Below are 21796 nucleotides of genomic sequence, written 5' to 3' on the forward strand. Positions count from 1 at the left end.
ATCTTTGCATCACATACTTGCACACTTTAGGGGTTCCAACTGTGAGGAGCAGTGAGTTGGCCCTTGGGTGTCTTCCCCTCAACTTTGCTGCACAGTGTGGCTACAGACAGGTCTGTGGGTGTCTTTTCCCACCTGTTTTATGTTTCCTGGCTCTGCTTTTGTTTGTTTGTTTTTTTTTTAACAAGCCATTCTGGCTAGAATATGATGAAAATTTAATCTAGTTTTAATTTGAATTTCTGTCTTGGGTTGGATGATGAACACTTTTGACAACATTTCTTAGCCATTTGTTTTCCTCTGAGAACTGTGTTTAGATCTGTAGCCTGCTTTTAAGTTGAGTTATTTTTGTTTCGTTTATTTGCATTGTCATCTGTAGGGACCTGGCTGTGTAGTTATTTGGGCAGAAGAATTATTTACTGAGAACATACACATACTACAGAAGCATTGCTCTGCGTCTTTTCTGGCTTTCCACGTCTGCATTCCAAGTTGTCCTCTTTCATGTCTGTGATTTCCCACCTAGACTAGTCTAACTGTTCCAGTAGATTTGTGGGGCACTTGGGATCCAAGCTTCTTTCATCCACTGTTTTCTCTCAAACATTACCCATAAGTGCACACATATATGTGAATGCCCAAGGATAGTATGCCCACACCCATAAAATATTTGAGACTTTAAAGCCGGAACAGGAAGTGTATAGAGAAACTCTTGCCTGGCCCAGAGCTGTGGTGTAGCATTGAGGAGTCAGAAGCAGGTTTTGTGCAAGAGTCTGTCTCCTTCCTGTTTTGTTGTCATTGTTCTTGACAGGCATTCTGGACACCAGTCTGCTCTATCCCATGGGTGTGTCCCCCTGTGCAGAGTGTGTTACTCATTCTCTGTGCCTGTATGTGGTGAGCTTGTCAGCCTCACTGCCATGAGCCTTGGGACTGTTCTTCTTGGATTTGGTAAGCACTACAGGGCTCATTATTCTTAGCCAGAGGGCAATGCATACAGACTCCCAGGTTTAAAACCAGGGTTGTTTTCACAAAATTCTTCCTCTATGAAGACCTGGCCTGATGGCTGCAAAAGGTTCATTCCTGACCTCAGCCTGTCCATCTAGTCCTGGTGTTTTTATCTAAGCTCTGGGTTGGGATCAGTGTATAATAGGACAGATTCTTTCACCGGGTCTTTTTTTCTTCCTGTTTCAGTGTGTTTAATGGAGCAGAGGATCTGGGCACACTCTGGTGAGTCTGTTCTCTGTTTCAGCTCTGGAGATCTGAATTTGGCTGGGAGTAGCATGGGAGGAGTTTGAGGAGGCATCTTGAGCAGATCCTGAGATGGTGTTTTCATTGGCAGCCACCTGTCTGCTTCCTTCATATTTAGTCCTTGCTATTGTTTCTGTTTTTCTGGTGTGGATTCTCCATCATTGGCTATTAAGGCCCACATGCTATCTGGCTCAGAAGGACATTGAAAACATAATTCACACACACACTTTCTTCTGAGGATATAGACATTTAAATTTGAATTTGTTTTGATTTTCTCTCCATGTCTTCTCATGTGGGCTCTGTCTGGCTCTCTTATTGAGGCCTGCTCCTGGGAAGACACATCATCTGTAGGACAGAGTTGCAGTAACTGCTGTCTAATGAGGGGCAGCACAGAAGAGATTCATCTATATTCAGAGGCCCCAGGTTTTGTGTGAGATTGGAGTGGTATATAGTGATTGGTTTTTATAGGTAGGGAAGTGGCAAAGTAAGACATATGTAAGTGATTTGATGGAACACCATGATGACTGGCCCATGGGAGTGTCACGGTTTGGTGACAATAATGTCCATCCTCAGAATTGATTCTTGGGCTGGCAGGAGACAAGGAGAGAATCTAGTAGATAGCACGAAGGTATGAGAGCAATTCTTACGCTGTTCAAGAACAGTAAAGATGATTAAGCCTGTTGAAACATGCCAGAAATTTTGCTGCTTTAGTTTTCTTTCAACATGACATAAGCTGCAGTCATCTGGAAACAAAGAGTGGTAACTGAGCAGTTGCCTCCACCATATTGGCCTGTGAGCACATCTGTGTGGCCATTTTCCTGATTCATGATTGATGTGGAATCTCCTCTATAGCTCCTTGGGAACCAGGCTTTCCTGACATTAGATGACTAGACTTCTTTTTCTGTGTCTCTGTAGAGCTGTCTCCTCAGCCTTCTATCTGGGCAGTCCCAGGAACTGTGATTTCTACAGGCAGTGCTGTGGCCATCTTCTGCAGGACCCCTCCAGGAGTGACCAAAGTACGTCTATATCATGTACCCAGTGGAAAATGGTATGATCGTACTCCACAGAGAGGATTCCAGGAAGTCTTTGAGTTCAGTCTGCAGAATATGATGCACATTGATGCTGGGACTTACTACTGTGATTACTCCAATGGATATGAATGGTTACGAATTAGTGACAAACTGGAGTTGAGTGTGACTGGTGAGTAATTGCCATGAACACTGTTCTTCATCCTTAGTCTCTGTTACCTACCTCAGTGAACTTCACGTTCCCCATCACAGGCCCTGCCCTGTATTTCTGCTCCTATACATCCATCTCTCCTCTTTCTTTTCGTCTCCTGTCCTGTCTGGTCCTCCCTTTGCTTCCTCTTCTCTTATTCTATTCTTTCCTTTTACTTTCCATTTTCTCCACTTTTTAGAGAAAGGATCTCAAGTGTCTGTCTGGTCTTGACCTTTATGTGCATCCACACATAACCTTGAACTTCGGATCCTCCAGCTTCTACTGTGTTAGTACTGGCATTATATCCTTGGACAGTCTCGTCAGTCATGTGATGGTGGACATAGAACCCAGGGCATTGCATACATGTGGCAAGAGCTCGACCAACTCAGATTCACACCCTGACCCTGTGTAGGTTAGTGATCCTCCCTCTGTGCTGACGGTGGCCTAGGCTCCCTTCAGAATGGTGACTATGTCCCTAAGTGATGGAGTTCATGGGGAATGACTACAGCTTCTGTAGCTACATAGAGTCTTCTATGGTTGTGTTTCATTAAAAATAATAGGAGCATGCTTCATGAGATTTATAGATTGATAAATTTACTTTTAGTTTCATCTTTTTTTTTGTATTTATAAGACTTTGAATTGTAAGCGAACCGGCGGTGGCACAGCCCTTAAGGCCTCCGCCTGCAGAGGGCGCGGGGCCCTCTGCACTCTCTCTCTACCCGCGGGTTCGAATCCTGCTCGTTCCCGCTTGCCTCCTCCCACGTCTTGTGGGAAAAAAAAAGTTGAATTGTATCATTAATTCTAATAATATTTTTACATAACAGGGTCTTTTGTTATTTTTTTCCTGGGGGGGGGGTGATTTTTGAGTCTCATGTGTAACTGTGCCTGGCCTTGACGTCTCTATATAGAGCAGGATGATTTTAAATCATCTGACTCTGCTTTCCGAGTCCTAACATTAAAGGCCTGTGCTACCACGAGCAGCTAATAACCCGGTCTTTTTTCTTCTAGGTTTTTACAAGGAGAAGCCATCCCTCACTGTTGATTCAGGACCTCAGGAATTATCAGAAAGAAATGTGACTCTTGGTTGTTACCCACCTCGTTTCTTTAACATCTTTATCCTCTGCAGAGATGGAAATGCTTCCTTTCCTCTGAACTGCTTAAAACAGGACCACAACAAATTTCTCATCTCTCCTGTGAGCCCAGGGTACAAGAGAACCTATAGATGTTTTGTCTCTTTCAAAGTCAATTCCTACTTGTGGTCACTGCCTAGTGACCCTCTTGAGCTTTCAACCCCAGGTAAGAATGTCTGATACTTCGTCATTGTCTCTGTGTCCAGAGCAGTCCCAAGAGATGCCATGTGGGATATATCAAGTCCACTTTATGTCTGCTCTGTCCTATTTGATACACAATGAACTGCTATTCTGACTGGAATTGTTTATTTGCATCTGGACTCTATTTTCTGCTAATCATGTGAAATTACAGTAGATGTAGGTGTATTCTTTTGGAGAACAGATATTACTCATCCTGATATATGGTGTTCCTCTTAGTTGTGGCTGTGTAATTTACTTCAGTGCATGCACATGTACACACACATGCACATATACCTTCCAGCTAATAGTGATACTGAAAATGAAACAGTCTGTGCTAGTTTCTTCATTCAGGAAGTCTTGAATCTTTTCTCCCCAACATCTTTTGTGAGCACAGTGCTGTGTCTAAGGAGCCATGATGGACTGTGAACATTATGTGTCAATTATATTCTTTTGAGCAGATACAAGTAACATCCTGGGGGTAACAGTCCTTACGTATCCATGATGAGATGGATTCTGAAAGATGCTGAATCACTTGTTTATTGTTACTCACCAACATTCCTTTTGAATTGTGTGTGACAAGTAGAACAGTAGCCAATGGTAACAGAAAAGTTGAAAGAGTTTGTGGTAGTTTCTGTGTTGAACATGACATTCTGGAACTCAAATGATCATTGTTTTTCTTCTCCTCCTCTTCACACATGTCCTTGCACTGTCATAGAGTCAGGCTGTCTGTCTTGCACTGGGACTCCTTAGGCACCCTCTTCTGCTCTTATTCTCACATGGCTCCTTGTTAAATCACCTTTGTGTCTGGAAATAGCTTTTAAATTCCTGTTCTTTCTTGTGTCATCTCTGTCACTCCACAGTCACCTTTAACCCAGCCAATTTACTGTCTTTCTTCTTTCTACCTGATATTTTTATCCATTTATCCCACAGAAAGTTCACATTAAATATTTTTTAAGTGTCTCTGTATTTCACAAGGTGGTGGGTTCCATAATACCATTTTTCTTTAAATATATTCTGTACTATGGCAATATTCACTTCCATTATTTTCTTGTATCTCTTCACACTCCCACAATCTTCTATTCTTATCTGGTCTCTTTTCTCCTTGATGTCATGAATATGTACGCTCTATAGATGTGTATATATGCACACACACACACACACACACACACACACATATATATATACATATATATATATATATATATATATATATATATATATATATACTCAACTTCTACATAAGAGGCAAAACATATGCCATTTTAGGCTGATTTATTTTGCTCAATATGAGGTCTCACTTTCATCTATTAGTCTGGCCAGTTACATCAATTCGTTCATCTTTATGTCTGAATAAAACCCCATTCTGTGTAAATACTATTGTGTTGGTTAATGATTTTGTTGCTGCCACAAAACATGTGACAAAAGCAATTTAAAGAAGTCTGAGTTTACTTTATTTCACATTTTGAGGTATTTGAGGTTTATTCATCACAGTGGAAAATGCATGGTGGCAGGAACTTGAGGCAGGTGATCACATCATGTCAGCATATAAGAAGCAAGGAACAGACAGAGGTGACTGCTTGGGGTCATATAACTTTTCTTCTTTTATATACGATGCAAAACTCAGGTCTTGGGAATAGTGCTTCTCACTTTTAGAGTTGGTGCTCCCACTTCAATTAATATAATCAGTATGACCTCTCATAGGCATGGCTAGAAACTAGCTGAATCTAGAGCATCCCTCGCAGACATGCAGAGAAGCTTGTCTCCTAGGTAGACACTGACATGGTACTAATCAATACTACCAACACAAGCAAAAATTTTAAGTGAATTTTTATTTTAGGTCACACAAAGCAATAGATTTTATTGAAACATCTTTATACACATGACATTATGCTTTGTTCTCATTGCTACCCTCCCTCTCTGCCCTCCCCTGTGTCCCTTCTCTCCTGCCAACTGGTTTCCTTCCTCCCATAGTTAGTCCCTATTTTCTTTTTGTTTCTTTTTTTTTTTTTTTAAATGTGAGTGGTGTGTGGTCCATGTGTGGTGCATGCTCACATAGTGGTGTGGGTATATGCACACAAGTGGGGGCCAGTGCAAGATGTCCGGTGTCTTCCTCTACCACTCTCTACCTTATTTCCTTGAGATAGGACTTGTCACTGAACCTGCAGCCTGCTGTTTTCATCAGGCAGGCTGACTACTGAACCCCTGAGACTCCACTGTCTCCTCTCTACAGTGTTGAGGCTACAAGCATGTACAGCTTATGCCTAAGTTTTTGTGTGGCTACTGGTGATTTGAACTCAGGTCCTCATGCTTACAAGGCAAGTATGCTGTCTTAGTTAGGGTTTTACTGCTGTAAACAGATACCATGACCAAAGACAACATTTAATTGGGACTGGCTTACAGGTTCAGAGCTTCAGTCCAATATCATCAAGGTGAGAACATTGCACCATCCAGACAGGCATGGTCCAAATGAGCTGTGAGTTCTACATCTTCATCTGAAGGCTGCTAGCAGAATACTGGCTTCCAGGAAGCTAGGGTTAGAGTCTTAAGCCCAAGCTAGCAGTGACACACCAATTTCATTAAGGCCACACCTTCTAATAGTGCCACTTCCTGGGCCAAGCATATACAAACCATGTCACCAGCCTTTTGCCGTCTTTCTTTTTAAAGAAATGACTTCATTTTTGCTTTTGACACAGGTTTTTCTGTTTAAACACCCAGTAACTTGTTCGGTTGACTATGCTGGCATTGAACTCAGTGATCTGCCTGCCTTTGTCTCTCAAGTGCTGAGATTAAAGGCATGTGACACTGCTGACTGGCTCAATTCACATTTGCATTAGAATTTTAGGCTAGGTGTGATGGCAAGCACACATATCTTCAATCCCCACACTCAGATCTCTGTGAGTCCGAGGCCATATGTGTTACTACTGTGTAGAGAGAATCTCTTATAAACATCACCTGTCAATAAAAAAAGCCCATGGCCAATGAGCTGAGGCAGGAATTAGAAGGTGGAACACTGGCAGGAAGAAAGAAGGTTCTAGAAAATAGTAAGAGTATAAGAGAGAGATTCAAGAGATATCCAGGGAGAGATTGCAGACATGAGATGCACTGAGGAGAAGGTCATACACCAGCAGGCAGAGGAACTTGGAGTCGCTGAGGAGATGAGAAGAAAGAAGCAGGCAGAGAAGATGTGATGACACAGACACACGGTACTTGAGCACAGGTAATAAGCCACATGGCAGAATGTAGGCTAGAATAAATGGGATATCTTCAGTTATAAATAGTCAGAAAAGAGCCTAGCTATATGGCCAAGGTATTTTAAAATATATTTTGAATATGAGTCTCATTTCTTGGAACATGGGGCTGGGAGGAAGAACCAGGGCCATTACTTCTTCTTTTTTCTTCCCCACTGCTGCTTTCCTGTAACACAATTTTGTACGCTTTCAGTTTCCTACCGATCTTAAGTTCTCATTCCTTATGATCACCTTTTTTAGTTTCAATACACACACTCGCATAGTTTTAAATATAAGTTTCTTACATGAGTGAAACCACGTGTCATTATCCCTCAGAGTCTGGCTTACTTGGTGTAATATAATGATTTCCAGTTTCATCTATTTTCTTATGGGCATCATGATTTCATTTTTCTCTCCAGCAGTATAAAGGTCCACACTGCCTATATATTACATTGTCCTATTCTTTTACTGTCTTATCAGTGGATGGACATCTATCCTGCCCTGTGTAAATTCCCTGGCTGCTGTGACTAAGGCAAGAGTGCACACACATGTGCAAAACCCTGCTGGCTGACTTAGAGTTTGCCAGGATTTGCTATGAGGCTCTGTCCCTTTTATTAAAACAAACAAAACAAAACAAAACAAAACAAACAAAATACAATATATTAGATACTGTATACCAATCACTTTGTAGGTTGTTATTTCATTTAGACATGTTTGTAGATTATAATATTTTTCAATTTCTGATGGTTGTATTTCATGTCTGACCTTCAATTTTTATTATAAAACACTTTCCCTGTTGTCTCCTGACTGTCTTTTCTGTATGTGGCTTACTCAGTCTCCAAGTCAAGACTAATGCATGTTCTTCCGAGATTATCTGGATAGAGTTTTTCTTGAACCCCAGAGGACTGAGTATTATCCTTTATGAACCACCTCCCCAAATGACTTCTCTTTGTTATTGTACTTAATTTCTCTCATCAATTGAGTATGCTCGTGTATGCCTATGATCCCAGCTGAAGGCAACTGACGTCAGGGAGGTCTCAGGGTTGGAGTCATCCTGGGCTACATAGTAAGACTCTATTTTATAAGACTCATCATAGACACTACCTATATGATCAATAACACATGGATTGATTGCTTCAATTGTTTTGTTAGGTAGGTTCCCTATAGTTTCCTAAACACCCAGTTCTATGTCTGGTAAAATGTAGGCACTCAATAAATGTTTGATTGAACGAGTGAATTAATGTAATACACCTTTAATAACAGATCACTACTGTTTTCTAATTGCAGGTCCATCTGTGTCTCTCATTGTGGTTTGGGTCACAGTTTCTGCTGTCTGCTTCCTCATCTTCCTCCTCCTCATCTGCCTCTGCCACCATTGGGCCAAATGTAGTATGTCCCAGGAAGGATATCAATCTGGGAGGGTTGTATGGGGTATATGGTGTGTATGGGTCTTGCTGGGTTCTAAGACTGATCTTTGTCTCTCTCTAGAGGCCAGCAGTGGTGAGAGCAGGAGCCAAGTGACACATAAGAGGTAGGGAAATGTGACTACACCTCTCCATCCAAGACATTTGTCTGAGTACTGGAGATTGAAGCCAGGGCCCCTACTGCTCAACAAGTGCTCTTAACTCCTAAAAATTCTACTTGTATATAATTTCTGAGGCATTATTTAACATTTCCACTTCTTTTTACTCAGCTCCAGCTCAGCTCCCATGGACACCGAGGAAAAAATTAAACGTAAGGTGGAATTGTGTTTCTCTGAGGAAAGGGGTGCTTGTGGGACTTAGGGAAGAGCAGAAGAGGTGGGAGGTGCCACTCTGCCATGTAATGTTGCTGTCTTTCCCTAGGATTCTGTTGGTCATTTATGAAATATGAAATACAAATCTATGTAGTTTAAAGGCTCATGTGAAGGAGGGCCGCTCTCTCACTTTTCCTTCCAGATGATGAGATGGAACACATTAAGCCTGAGAACTGCAGTCAGGCAGACACTCAGGTGAGCTCTCCCTCCTTTCCTGCTCTCCTTTTCTTGAATCCTACCTAGGTATTCTCATCATAATTTGTGTCTCACTATAACAGGTGACTGCAGCAGAAGACTCAAAGGAGGTGACTTATGCCCAACTATGCCACGAGATCTCCCTGGAGAACATGGATTCACTTCCCTCCAATACACTTCAGGGCATGTCTACACAGACCTGTGTGTATGCCACGCTCAGATTATCCCAAGAGGAGAGCCAGAGCTAGCAATGAGGAATGCAGGTATTTCTTCAGCAGAGGGAGGTGCCATGAATGAAGCTTCTCTTAATCTTCAACTCAAGCCATCAACTTGGAGCTCCAGTGACCTCAAGTGTAGAGAAGCTTGTAAATGAGAAGGAACCCTGGAGCTCACAGACATCACTCAGCAAACTTCCAATTCCTTGTGATTTGCTCATTTACTCACTTGTGTACTTCTCAGATGTTTGCAGATGATTCTTTCCTTGGGCTCACATTAACTTAGTAAGACATGGTTTTCATCATCTACTGAAAGAGGCAAGTTGAACAATGTGGAATCCTGTTGATTAGTGATACAGAACACTTCAACAGAGTGATCCTTAACCTTGACTGTCAAGTGATGGGTTTTAGGATCATGTAGGAGATATACCTGTAGGTGTGTCTGCAGAGTTCCTCCAGAGATGTTTACCTGAAGTGAAAAGACATACCATGAAAATAGGTGATACTATTTTATGGGGCATGGTCTTAGATTAAATAAAAAAAATAGAAATCAAGTGTAACAATGTCATTCATTTATCTCTGTCTTTGCATTCTGACTATGGATTTAGAATGACCATCTGTATCATGTGCCTACCACTATACCTAGAGGCACATTTATCTACTGTATTCTCACTTCCATGGTAGACTATACCTTCAAACTAAGTCAAAACAAACCTTTGGTGATGATTATTCTCAGTCATCAACGTGATGAGAAATAGTCTCCTGGGAGACTGGCCTCTGCATATGCTTGTGAGGAATTATTTTGATTAGGTTGAGGTGTGAAGACCTGCCCATTGCATTCCCTGGGTTGGGATTCTAGACTATTTAAAGCGGAGATAGTTAGTTGAGCATAAGGAATCATCATCTTCTTTTTGATTGTGGGTGCAATATGTTAGCTTCATCAGCTTCCGGCTGCCTTGACTTCTTCACCATAATGGAGTATAACTTTGGACTCTCCCTTAAATTGCTTTTTGCCAAACAAAAATGAGAATTCTTGCTATCACTTTGTTCTGTGAATAACACTGAAACAAACATGGGATTGCAAGAATCTTTATGAGGAGACGATGTTATTTCATTTGTGCATATATGCAGAAGAGATGATTTGGGTAACACGATAGACAGGTCTTTTCAAATTTATTTAATAACCTACATACCATTTTCCACAAAGGCAGTGGTAATCTATGTTCTCTCCAAAGGTGTACAAGTATCCCCTATTCTCCACACTCTTTTCAATTCTTTGTCACCTCTTCTCTTTGGTGATGGACATCCTACCAGATGTGAGATGCTATTTCATGGTATCTTTGATTGGCATTTACAGGATAGTTATTGATACCAAACACCTTTCTGTATACTTGCTGTAAATTTTGTATCTTCTTGAAGATGAATAAAATCCAAGACTTTGTCCATTTTGTTTTTTATTACTAATATTTTAGTTAGCATATAGAATAATGTGCTTCATTATAACATTTCATACATACACACACACACACACACACACACACACACACACACACCATTGTACTTTGTTCATATTCCCATTACCCTCTTGTGTTTGTACTTCTTACAACTGGTTTGCTCTCTCACTGACAGTAACTCTTATGGAGGTCACTAAATACTTAAGGTTACTTACTATACATAGCACCAGGAGAAGAGGTTAACTAGTCTTGGTGGGAGATGCCTGCTGTTAAGCCTGAAGACCTGAATCTGGGATCTACATGGTAGAAGAAGAGAAGTGACTCATAAATAAGACCTTGTGTCTAAAAGCAAAAAGAAAGCATACAAGAAAAGCTGGTGGGGGAAAAGGGGGAAGAGGTTCTAAGGAAGAGAATGGGAGATGGATCTGATCAAATCACATTATATGCATATATGAATAATAAATAAAATATTTTTAAAGTTACTGAAGAGAAAAAAGAATGAGAAGGAAGCTGGGAAGAAAGTTGTGTGCAAGAGCAGTGAGATGCTATGACATAGCTGTGGGTGGGGAGGAGAAGAGTTAGAAGTAATTGAGAATTTGAAGTGGAAGTGAACTCGGGGATAATATGAAAGGGCGTGTCCATTTCTGGGGAGGGAGAGATGAGTGGCACCTGAAGGCATAGTCAGATTCTGCTTCTGCATCTGCTAGCCTCACAAACATAAATATATCTTGTAAACTGTCCCTTAAGGCAGGACAGTTTACAGGAGCACTGTGTAAGCTCACATGACCATATAAGGGTCATGCTCGACACTCCTGGGAAATAGAGAAGTAAACATTGCAGAGCTGTGTGTGGAGGCACGTATCTCTAATACCAGCACTAGAGATGTTGAAGCAGGAGAATCAGGAGTTTAAAGTCCCTCTTGGCTACATAACATGTTTGAGTTCACCCTGTGGTACATGAGACCGTGTCTCACAACAACAATAACAGCAGCAGCAGCAGCAGCAGCAGCAGCAACAACAACAACAACAACAGTAGTAGTACAGGAACAGCAAAAATGTAAAGTTTCAGCATCAAGGTGATGTTACTCCATACCAGCTATGTAGAATTGCATGGTTTCCTCACATTTGTATGTTGAAATCTTATCCATTATTGGCCCAGAGTGTGACCTTATTAAGAAATAGAAGTGTTGAATTTGTAACTAATAGAGTGAACATGAAGTGATAGTGGTGTACAGTGCATGCCTGATCTGATATGACTGGTGATCTCATGAGAAAAACTTTGGACACAAAACATACATAAAGTGCTCACAGCATATGCATATGCCCCACGACAGTACGTATACAACATAGACAATACACAGACACACACTCATACCCCACCACACAGCACACACACACCATACAGAGAACACCACATCCATGGGAGAGAAAAAGAAGCAGAATGGTTTGTGCACTGCGAGGAAAGGTGGAACTGGATATGCCAGGGTGGTGAGGAACAGCCTGGTGGGAGTAGCCTCTGCTGCCACCTGAGGCCATGCTGAAGTCCTAGCCATGCTGACAATGAAGGCCATGTTGACGTCTGAGGGTTGATTAGATCTGGCCCACCTGTCACCCACCTGGGTAGCTCAGAAGAGTTGACTCTGTGCCTTCCTTGTTGGAATACTCTCAAGAAAAGGCTCCACCGGAGTGCTGGTGGTAGGTAATCCTTTTCTGAGGGTTTTAGCAAAAGAGAGTTGTTCCTGCCTCTTGACAGCTGTGCAATGGCATGGCCTCTGAAGAGATACCTCCTTTCCTGCCCCTACCCATCTGCAGCAGGCAGGAGAGCTGGAACCATCCCTTACTGACCATTTGGCTGTATGGGTATGGAAGAGATGGTCCTATCCCTTGCTGCTTGTGACAAGCAGGAGAACTGGCACACCCTTTGCCTTGGCAGTATGGGAGATCTGGCCCCTTCCTTGGCCAGCTGCAGCACTTGAGAATGGGCCCCATACCTCACCAGGGCAGCACAGTAGAGTTGCCCCTGGTGGTAGGGGTGTAGTTAAGATGGTCCCCAGGGTATGAACAAGGAAGCACTGGCCCTGTTCCTCATCAGCAATGAAATTGCTCAGGTGTCTGAGAGATGCCTTATTCCCTTCTTCTTTCTTCCTGACTCAGGCAAGAGAGCTGGCCCCACCCAGCCTGGTATCCTACTATAGTAAGCCCTGAATAGTCTGACACAGATGAAATACAAGAAAAAGATCTTAAAACCAATTTTATTTTTTCTTTTTTATTTATTTTTTTATATTTTATTTACATTTCAGATGCCATCCCCTTTCCCCATTTCCCCTCCCTAGAAAACCCCTATCCCATGCCCCCTTTTCCTTTTTGCTTTTATACATTTTTTAAAAATGTTAATCAAAGGCTTTATAAGTTTGGTAATGCTCAATCAGAAGTATAACCCAATAAAAACCAATTTTATTAAGTTGATAGAGGCCTTTAAAAAAGAAGTGAATAAATCCCTTAAAGAATTGGAGAAAAAGAAAAAAATGGTGGAAAGAAGAAAAGTCTTTTAAAAATAGCCAAGAAAGTTAAAACAAACAAATGAACAAACACATGAAGTAAATAAATAAACCTTTTTAAGACCTGAAAATGGAAATAGAACCAATCATGAAAACATGCACTGATCTGAGGCCTGGACCAGACCTCTGCCTGGTCTGCTCTTGTGTGGACCCAGGATTCCGCCCGAGACATTCTGGTAGGTCCACTCAACCCAGAGCCGCAGAGGAACAACTGAAATCAGAGTGTCAGACAACATATCCTGAGACATCCTAGAGGACACACTGCACCCAGAACAGCAGACACCTAGCTGGACTGCTATCTTGGAGGCATCATATCCTGAGGCATCCTAGAGGTACCACTGTACTCAGTGCAGCTGGAGAAGATCACAGAGACATCTGGACCCCGAGGAGATCAGACACAAGCAAGATAACTGGAAAGGCAGGCTTCAGTCAGAGACAGCAAGTACAGGCAGCACAAGAGTTAACCAGATGGCAAAAGGCAAGCACAAGAACGTAAGCAACAGAATCCAAAGTTACATGGCATCATCAGAAACCAGTTCCCCCATCATAGCAAGCCCTGAACACCCCATCACACAGGAAAAGCAGGATTCAGAATTAAAATCACTTCTCATGACAATGATAGAGGACTTTAAGAAAGACATAAATAACACTCTCAAAGAACTTAAGGAGAACACTGGTAGACAGACAGAAACCCTTAAAGAGGAAACACAAAAATCCCTTAAGGAATTGCAAGAAAACAACCAAACAGGAGAAGAAATTAAACAAAACCATTCAAGATCTAAAAATGGAAGTAGAAACAATAAAGAAATCTCAAAGGGACAATACCCTGGAGATAGAAAACCTAAAAAAAAGATCAGGACTCATGAACACAAGTATCACCAACAGAATACAAGAAATAGAAGAGAGAATCTCATTTGCAGAAGATACCATGGAAAACATTGACACAACTGTCAAAGAAAATGCAAAATACAAAAAGCTACTAACCCAAAATATAAAAGAAATCCAAGACACAATGAGAAGGCCAAACCTAAGGATAATAGGTATAGATGAGGGGGAAGACCCCCAACTTAAAGGGCCAGTAAATATCCTCAACAAAATTATAGAGGAAAACTTCCCTAACCTAAAGAAAGAGATGTCCATAAATATACAAGAAGCCTACAGAACTCCAAATACCAGAAAAGAAATATTTCCCGCCATGTAATATTCAAAACATCAAATGTACAAAACAAAGAAAAAATACTAAAAGCAGTAAGGCATGGTCTGGCTGCCAGATGCCCCCGGGGGGCTGTCTACTGCCAGTTGTGCTTCTAAGGCCTAGGGCTGTGGGCGGGTTCTCCTACCTTCTGCTTTGCAATCCGTGCCCTCCCTAGGGTACCTCTGGACTCAGTTTCCAGAGGGGAGCAGATCAGTTGGGAGACTGCTCGAGCCACCGGTATCCGGGCCAGAGTCATTTTTTTTTAATTTATTTTTATTGAATATTTTATTTACATTTCTGATGCCATCCCCTTTCCCCATTTCCCCTCCCTAAAAACCCCTATCCCAACCCCCTTCTCCTTTTTGCTTTTATACAATTTTTAAAATGTTAATTAAAGGCTTTATAAGTTTGTTAATGCTCAATAACGAGATGCCCATACAATCAGAAGTGTAACCCAATACCTAACCTATAATATATCAACTATCTTTGACTGGCAGAGACACTCGAACATCTGCCTCCATGTTCCCCACCCCCTCTGTCATCACCTGTCTCCTCCTCTCCTTCTACTCCTCTCCTTACTCTTCCTCTTTCTCTCTTTACTCCTCCTCTTCTCCATACTCCTCTCACCTTAGCTCCTCTTACATATCACCCTTCCCGTTAAAATAAAACTTTTCTCTCAGAATACAATTAGAGTATAACTATACCAATTTGTATCAGTAAGCTGCAAGATAGACCTAGTACCCAGTCCATCATTTTGTTGGCTAACCTGAACCTCTGTCATCTCTTCTAACTAAAAGGCTTGGTACTGAACTTGGCTTTTTTCTTGGCTTTAGAATGAATGTCAGCTGAAAACCATTCTCTCAAATGTTTTCTCTCAAAGTTAATAGCCAGGAATGGCTATGAGACTATAAGTCTTCAACCCCAACAGAAATCCAGAATGAGTTAACTGAAATTGTGGGAAGCACAAAGCATGGCTTCTAAAACTTAGCCAATTTTTAGAGACCACTGAACACCTGGACAATTCCTATACTACAAAACATTGGAGCATCCAATCTTCAGCCTTCTGGCCCAGGATCATCTGACAGACCTAGTGATGCAGAATTATTAAGGGCTGATTACTCTGTCTAGGCAGATATAATCTGTCAGCTATTCTGCAAGTGTGTATTTTTCTGGACAGTAATTTTTCTGTAGATGACAAGAGGCAATTCTTGCCTAGTGGCTGTCTCACCACAACTGGAGTAACTCCAAAGATACTCAATTTCTTCTTAGAATCCAAGACAGGAAGCTGTCAGGAGCAGACAGGTCTCTAATAAAAATGAATAATAATACAAAAATGTTTGTAACATCAAATTCTGTGGACTTCTGACGTTTTGAAAACCAACTATCCATTTAAGGCAATCTGGAACTCCTCTCAGCTATTTGTAAATAAAATATAGAGAACACCCTAACAATAAACTCAGAGCCATGAATTTGCTATAGGCTCTCAACTCACAGGCTAACCATCTCAAATCAGTTTAAAAAGTTAAAGAAGGACTGGGTCTAAGCCTTGTATTCCTAAATGTGTTATATAGGCACACTGGCTATGAGAGTAACAATATTAATTTTATTTTTATATTAATAGGAAGCTCATACCAATGAAAACCTTAAATTTGAAATCAATGTAAATTTTGTACTATTTAAGAAATTATAACTTCATCTTGATAAGAATTACACATATTTGTACCAATAGGTTATGGCTATGCAATAAATCCTAGCTAATCCTCCTTGTTTCAACAAAGCACTATTTTTCCTTAGAAAGACAGCCCAATATTAACCACCTTAGTCCACAAGCCCAGGGAATAGGGGCGCTGACTCTTCATTAACTTCTTCAAGCTGATTATGGGCATTGAGATATTAGAAGAGGGGCAGGGGGAACAGTAAATTGATAAGCCTCTGACACTGTGTCTTCACTGCATCCAGCTGGAATTCCAGGACATCAGAGGTTCAAGCAGGTCTGCTCAGCTTGCCTGATGAATAGATATACCTAGGCTGTGTATTCTGCAATATAAAAATTCTCAAAACAAATTTTAGTATCAAGATAATTGTTTGTTTGAATTCTGGAATCTAGTCTTCTGGCAGCCTTCCTCTGTCATATAATCCATATAATTCTGGGAGTTTCTCTGAGGGTGTGCTCCCACCATCCTCCCATTTCCGCCTCCCTGCTCTCGAATTCCCCAACACTAGGGAACCCAAACTTTCAGGCACCAAGGTCGTCCACTTCTACTGATGCCTGGCAAGGCCAACCATGAGTCCCTCCCTTTGTGTTCTCAGGCTGGAGATTTTAGAATGGCTACTCCAGCTTGTTTTTTAGGACCATTTGCTTGAAAAATTGTTTTCCAGCCTTTTACACTAAGGTAGAGTCTGTCTTTGTCACTGAGGTGGGTTTCCTGTATACAGCAAAATTCTGGATCCTGTTTACATATTCAGTCAATTAGCCTATGTCTTTTAATTGGGGATTTAAGTCCATTGATGTTAAGAGTTATTAAGGAACAGTGATTGTTGCTTCCTGTTATTTTTGTTATTAGAGGTGGAATTATCTTTGTGTGGCTGTCTTCTTTTGGAGTTGTTGGAAGAGGATTACTTTCTTGCTTTTTCTAGGGTATAATTTTCCTTCTTTTATTGGAGCTTTCCTGCTATTATCCTTTGTAATGACTGGTTTGTGGAAAGATATTATGTAAATTTGGTTTTGTCGTGAAATATCTTGCTTTCTCCATCTATGGTAATTGAGAATTTTGCTGGGTATAATAGCCTGGGATGGCATTTGTGTTCTCTTAGGGTCTGCATGACATCTGTCCAGCATCTTCTAGCTTTTATGGTATCTGGTGAGAAGTCTGGTGTAATTCTGATAGGCCTGCCTTTATATGTTACTTGGCCTTTTCCCTTACTACATTTAATATTCTTTCTTGTTTTGTGCACTTGGTGTTTTGATTATTGTGTGACGGGAGGTATTTCTTTTCTGGTCTAGTCTATTTGGCATTCTATAGGCTTCTTGTATGTTTATGGGCATCTCTTTCTTTAGGTTAGGAAAGTTTTTTTCTATCTTTTGTTGAAGATATTTATTGGCCCTTTAAGTTGGGAATCTTCACTTTCATCTATACCTATAATCCTTAGGTTTGGTCTTCTCATTGTGTCCTGGATTTCCTGGATGTTTTGTGTTAAGAACTTTTTGCATTTTGCATTTTCTTTGACAGTTGTGTCAATGTTTTCCATGGTATCTTCTGCACCTGAGATTCTCTCTTCTATCTCTTGTATTCTGTTGGTGATGCTTGTGTCTATGACACCTGATCTCTTTCCTAGGTTTTCTATCTCCTGGGTTGTCTCCCTTTGTGGTTTCTTTATTGTTTCTACTTCCATTTTTATGTCCTGGATGGTTTTGTTCAATTCCTTCACCTGTTTGGTTGTGTTCTCTTGTAATTTTTTAAGGGAATTTTGTGTTTCCTCTTTAAGGGCTGCTACCTGTTTGCCTGTCTTCTCCTCAAATTCTTTGAGAGTGTTATTTATGTCTTTCTTAAAGTCCTCTATCATCATCATTAGAAGTGATTTTAAATCTGAATCTTGCTTTCCTAGTGATATGGGGAATTCAGGACTTTCTTGTGTGGGAGAACTAGGTTCTCATGATGTCAAGTACCCTGGGTTGCTGATTCTTATGTTCTTGTGCTTACCTTTCACCATCTGTATCTCCTTAGTGCTACCTGCCCTGTCTCTGACTGGAGCCTGTCTTTCCTATTATCCTGGTTGTATCAGAACTGTGTGGGTTGGTTGTTACTACTGGGGTTAGAGCTGGGGCCCAAGATCTGCTCAGTGCTCAGGTGCAGACAGGAAGGAACCAGTGCTCCAGGCCAGGATTGACTTCCTAGGTCCTAGTGGGTTCCATTTACCCCCTGTTTGGGGACGGTGTTTTCTCCTTACCTAAGATACTGCCCGGGTTATACCTCCTGGGAGGCCTGCTTCCTCTAGGTTCTATGAGACTGGAGGCAGCATATTCATTTGTTTTAGGATGAAATGTTTTGGAGATATCTGTTAAATCCATTTGGTTCATAACTTCTGTTAATTTCACTGTGTCTCTGGTTATTTTCTGTTTCCATGATCTGTCCATTGCTGAGAGTGGAGTGTTGAAATCCCCCACTATTATTGTATGAGGTGCAATGTGTGCTTTGAGCTTTAGTAAAGTTTCTTTTATGAATGTGGGTGCCCTTGCATTTGGAGCATAGATGTTCAGAATTGAGAGTTAATCTTGGTAGATTTTTCCTTTGATGAATATGAAGTGTCCTTCCTTATCTTTTTTGGTAACTTTTGGTTGAAAGTCGATTTTATTTAATATTAGCATGGATACTCCAACTTGTTTTCTGGGACCATTTGATTGGAAATGTGTTTTCCATCCTTTTACTCTGAGGTAGTGTCTGTCTTTGTCTCTGACACGCCTTTCCTGTATGCAGAAAAATTCTGATTCCAGTTTATGTATCCAGTCTGTTAGTCTGTCTTTATTGGGGAACTGAGTCCATTGATGTTAAGAGATATTAAGAAAAAGTGATTGTTGCTTCCTGTTATTTTTGTTATTAGAGCTGGTATTATGTTTATGTAGCTATCTTCTTTTGGGTTTGTTGGAGGATTACTTCCTTGCTTTTTCTAGGTTGTAGTTTCTCTCTCTCTCTTTTTTTTTTTTTTTTTTTTTTTTTGGAGTTTTCCATTTGTTAGCCTTTGTAGGGCTGGAGTTTTGTGAAGATATTGTGTAAATTTGGTTTTGTCATGGAATACCTTGGTTTCTTCATCTATAGTGATTGAGAGTTTTGCTGGGTATAGTAGTATGGGCTGGAATTTATGTTCTCTTAGGGTCTGTATAATATTAGTCCAGGATTTTCTGGCTTTTATAGTCTCTGGTGAGAAGTCTTGTCTAATTCTTATAGGTCTGCCTTTATATGTTACTTTACCTTTTTCATTAGTGCTTTAAGTATTTTTTATTTTTTTTTTGTGCATTTGATGTTTTGATTATTATGTGACGGGAAGAATTTCTTTTCTGGTCCAGTCTATTTGGCATTCTATAGGCTTCTTGTGTGTTCATGGGCATGTCTTTCTTTAGGTTAGGAAAATTTTCCTTCATAATTTTGTTGAAGATATTTATTGGCCCTTTAAGTTGGGAATCTTCACTCTCATCTATACCTATTATCCTTAGGTTTGGTCTTCTCATTGTGTCCTGGATTTCTTGGATGTTTTGGGTTAGGAGCCTTTTGCATTTTGCATTTTCTTTGACAGTTGTGTCAATGTTTTCCATGGTATCTTCTGTGCCTGAGATTCTCTCTTCTATTTTTGTATTCTGTTGCTGATGCTGTTGCTATGATTCCTGATTTCTTTCCTAGGTTTTCTATCTCCTGGGTAGTCTCCCTTTGTGCTTTCTTGATGGTTTCTACTTTCATTTTTAGATCCTGGATGGCTTTGTTTAATTCCTTCACCCTTTTGGTAGTATTTTCTTGTAATTCTTTATGGGATTTTTGTGTTTCCTCTTTAAGGGCTTCTACCTGTTTACCTGTGTTCTGTATTTCTTTAAGGGAGTTATTTATGTCCTTTTTAAAGTCCTTTATCATCATCATAAGAAGTGCTTTTAATTCTGAATCCTGCTTTTCCAGTGTGATGGGGTGTCCAGGACTTGCTATGGTGGGAGAACTGGGTTGTGATGATGCCAGTTAACATTGGTTTCTGTTGCTTATGTTCTTGTGCTTGCTATTCTCTATCTGGTTATCTCTAGTGCTACCTGCACTCACTGTCTCTGACTGGAGCCTGTGTTTCCAGTTATCTTGTTTGTGTCAGAACTCTTCACAGTCCAGCTGTCTCTGTGATCCTGTGATCCTGAGCTCCTGGATGGAAGAGCTCATGGGACTCATGCTGCCTGGCTGTCTCTGGGATCCTGAAATCCTGCCACCCAGAGTCCAGTGGTTCTTCTGCTATTCTGAGTGCAGTGGTTCCTCAAGGATGGCTCAGGATATTGTGTCTCACAGAAGCAGACCCGATATGTGTCTGCCCCAGCCAAAAGCACCAAGCAAGGGGCAGAAGGAGAGTGGTATTCTGGAGGGGCAGTGTTCCAGGGGGTGATGGGTCCTGAGTGTCCCAGGCTCCCAATTGCAGCTCTGGGGCTTAGAGTTGTGGGGGAGGGTTCTTACCTGCTGCTCTAGGAAGGTCCAGGATATGGTGTCTTCACAGAAGTAGACCAGCTAGGTGTCTGTCCCAGCCAAGGGGACCAAGTGAGTGATGGGGGAGGGGAGCTGACTTCTTCTCGGTATCTGGAACTGTTTCAGAAATTCTTGGGAATGCTGACTTTTATCTAACTATCAGAAATTCTTCTATTGTCTAGCTTGAGCTGGGCCAAGGTGCTTTTTTCTGGACCTATGCACTGTCTTTTGGAGTTTTGGGAAGTGGAATGACCTTTGGACCTGGCTGTCTGGACTAGCCTTTCCCTAATAACTGTTATGGATTTTATGGGAGTCTACGACACAGTTTATGCCCCTGCATGCAGTCAGATGGCTGGCATACAGCTGGCAAGAAGAGATAAGTGACGGCTTTAAAAGCTGGGTGCAAGTCATCCTACTGAGGGGATGGCCCCGTCTTGATGACTCTCAATTAGGAAAGCTGGGGCTGGTAGAAGCAGGGAGGAGGGGAGTTGTTCATCCTCAGCGCATCCAGTTCCTATGTTCCAGGCATCTACAACTTCCCTGCTTGGCCACACAACTCAGGACTGGGCTGCAGAGCCATGTCTCTAGCCTCACTCGCTTTCTTCTGTATTGGTGAGTCCTGAGGGTGACCTGGGAAGTGCTTAGAACAGTCCCCATATACAAAGAAATTAAAAACGTCTTGTCACTGGTAAATTTTAGTACAAGAATGACATCTATGAGGTTGCATTTGCTGGAAGGGAAAATAGAGACATGATATATTTTGGTTTAATTGTTTTAATTTGCTTTGTCTTGGCCGGGACATTTGAGCATGTGTTCCAGGGCTGATTACACTTTGCCCCCTCTATACCAGGAAACCCAAGGCTGCTCTCTCTCTCTCTCTCTCTCTCTCTCTCTCTCTCTGCCCCCCCCCGTCTCCGTCTCCATCTCCGTCCGTCTCCCTCTCCCTCTCCCTCTTCCTCTCCCTTTCCCTCTCCTCTCTCTCTCCTCTTCCTCCTCTTTTTTCTCTTCATTTGAAAAACATTTATTATTTATTTATTTGTTGTGTGTGAACTAAAAAGGAAAGGAACCTGATTGCTCTTAGATATAGTGGAGGAAAGGGTTTATTACAGATATGTCTGGGAGAGCATAGGCAGAGGCAGGGACATCTGGGAGAGTTCAGAGAGGATGTGACCCTGAGTCACATGGGGAGAGAGG

At 41.3% G+C, this 21796-nt stretch overlaps 2 protein-coding genes across 7 annotated transcripts in view; both read left to right on the forward strand.

Annotated features, from left to right (window-relative positions):
• The first annotated feature begins 744 nt into the window (after positions 1–744).
• On the forward strand, positions 745–10637 carry LOC143440850 (platelet glycoprotein VI-like). Of its 5 annotated transcripts, none has more exons than XR_013108205.1 (9): positions 746–936; positions 1180–1215; positions 2152–2436; positions 3463–3750; positions 8279–8380; positions 8480–8522; positions 8685–8725; positions 8836–8981; positions 9065–9151. XR_013108205.1 is itself a non-coding variant. In XM_076927719.1 (9 exons), the coding sequence occupies exons 1-9, from the start codon at positions 906–908 to the stop codon at positions 9227–9229; spliced, it is 1044 nt and encodes a 347-aa protein (XP_076783834.1). In that variant the 5' UTR covers positions 751–905; the 3' UTR covers positions 9230–10637. The 5 variants fall into 5 exon arrangements, 3 of the variants coding, with proteins under 3 accessions (XP_076783833.1, XP_076783835.1, XP_076783834.1); XM_076927719.1 differs by having other exon boundaries at positions 751–936; positions 8929–8981; positions 9065–10637; XR_013108204.1 differs by having other exon boundaries at positions 745–936; positions 8279–8522.
• A 10378-nt stretch (positions 10638–21015) lies between these two features.
• The window catches only part of LOC143440852 (platelet glycoprotein VI-like), a 34218-nt gene continuing 33437 nt past the window's right edge, over positions 21016–21796 (forward strand). Inside the window, exon 1 of one of the 2 annotated variants that reach the window (XM_076927723.1) lies at positions 21016–21214. In XM_076927723.1, the coding sequence (XP_076783838.1) occupies positions 21181–21214 (34 nt within the window). In that variant the 5' untranslated portion in view covers positions 21016–21180. The remainder of the gene's footprint in view (positions 21215–21796) is intronic. The other variant, XM_076927722.1, reaches the window with a different exon arrangement.

Source organism: Arvicanthis niloticus, chromosome 30 (genome assembly GCF_011762505.2).
Source record: "Arvicanthis niloticus isolate mArvNil1 chromosome 30, mArvNil1.pat.X, whole genome shotgun sequence".
NCBI classification, from domain to species: domain Eukaryota; kingdom Metazoa; phylum Chordata; class Mammalia; order Rodentia; family Muridae; genus Arvicanthis; species Arvicanthis niloticus.

Coding starts and splice junctions, on each gene's coding strand:
- LOC143440850 (XM_076927718.1), top strand. CDS start 906: ATGAGCCTTGGGACTGTTCTTCTTGGATTTG. Junction 1,216..2,151: donor GAGGATCTGGGCACACTCTG/GTGAGTCTGTTC, acceptor GTGTCTCTGTAG/AGCTGTCTCCTCAGCCTTCT. Junction 8,982..9,064: donor GCAGTCAGGCAGACACTCAG/GTGAGCTCTCCC, acceptor TCACTATAACAG/GTGACTGCAGCAGAAGACTC.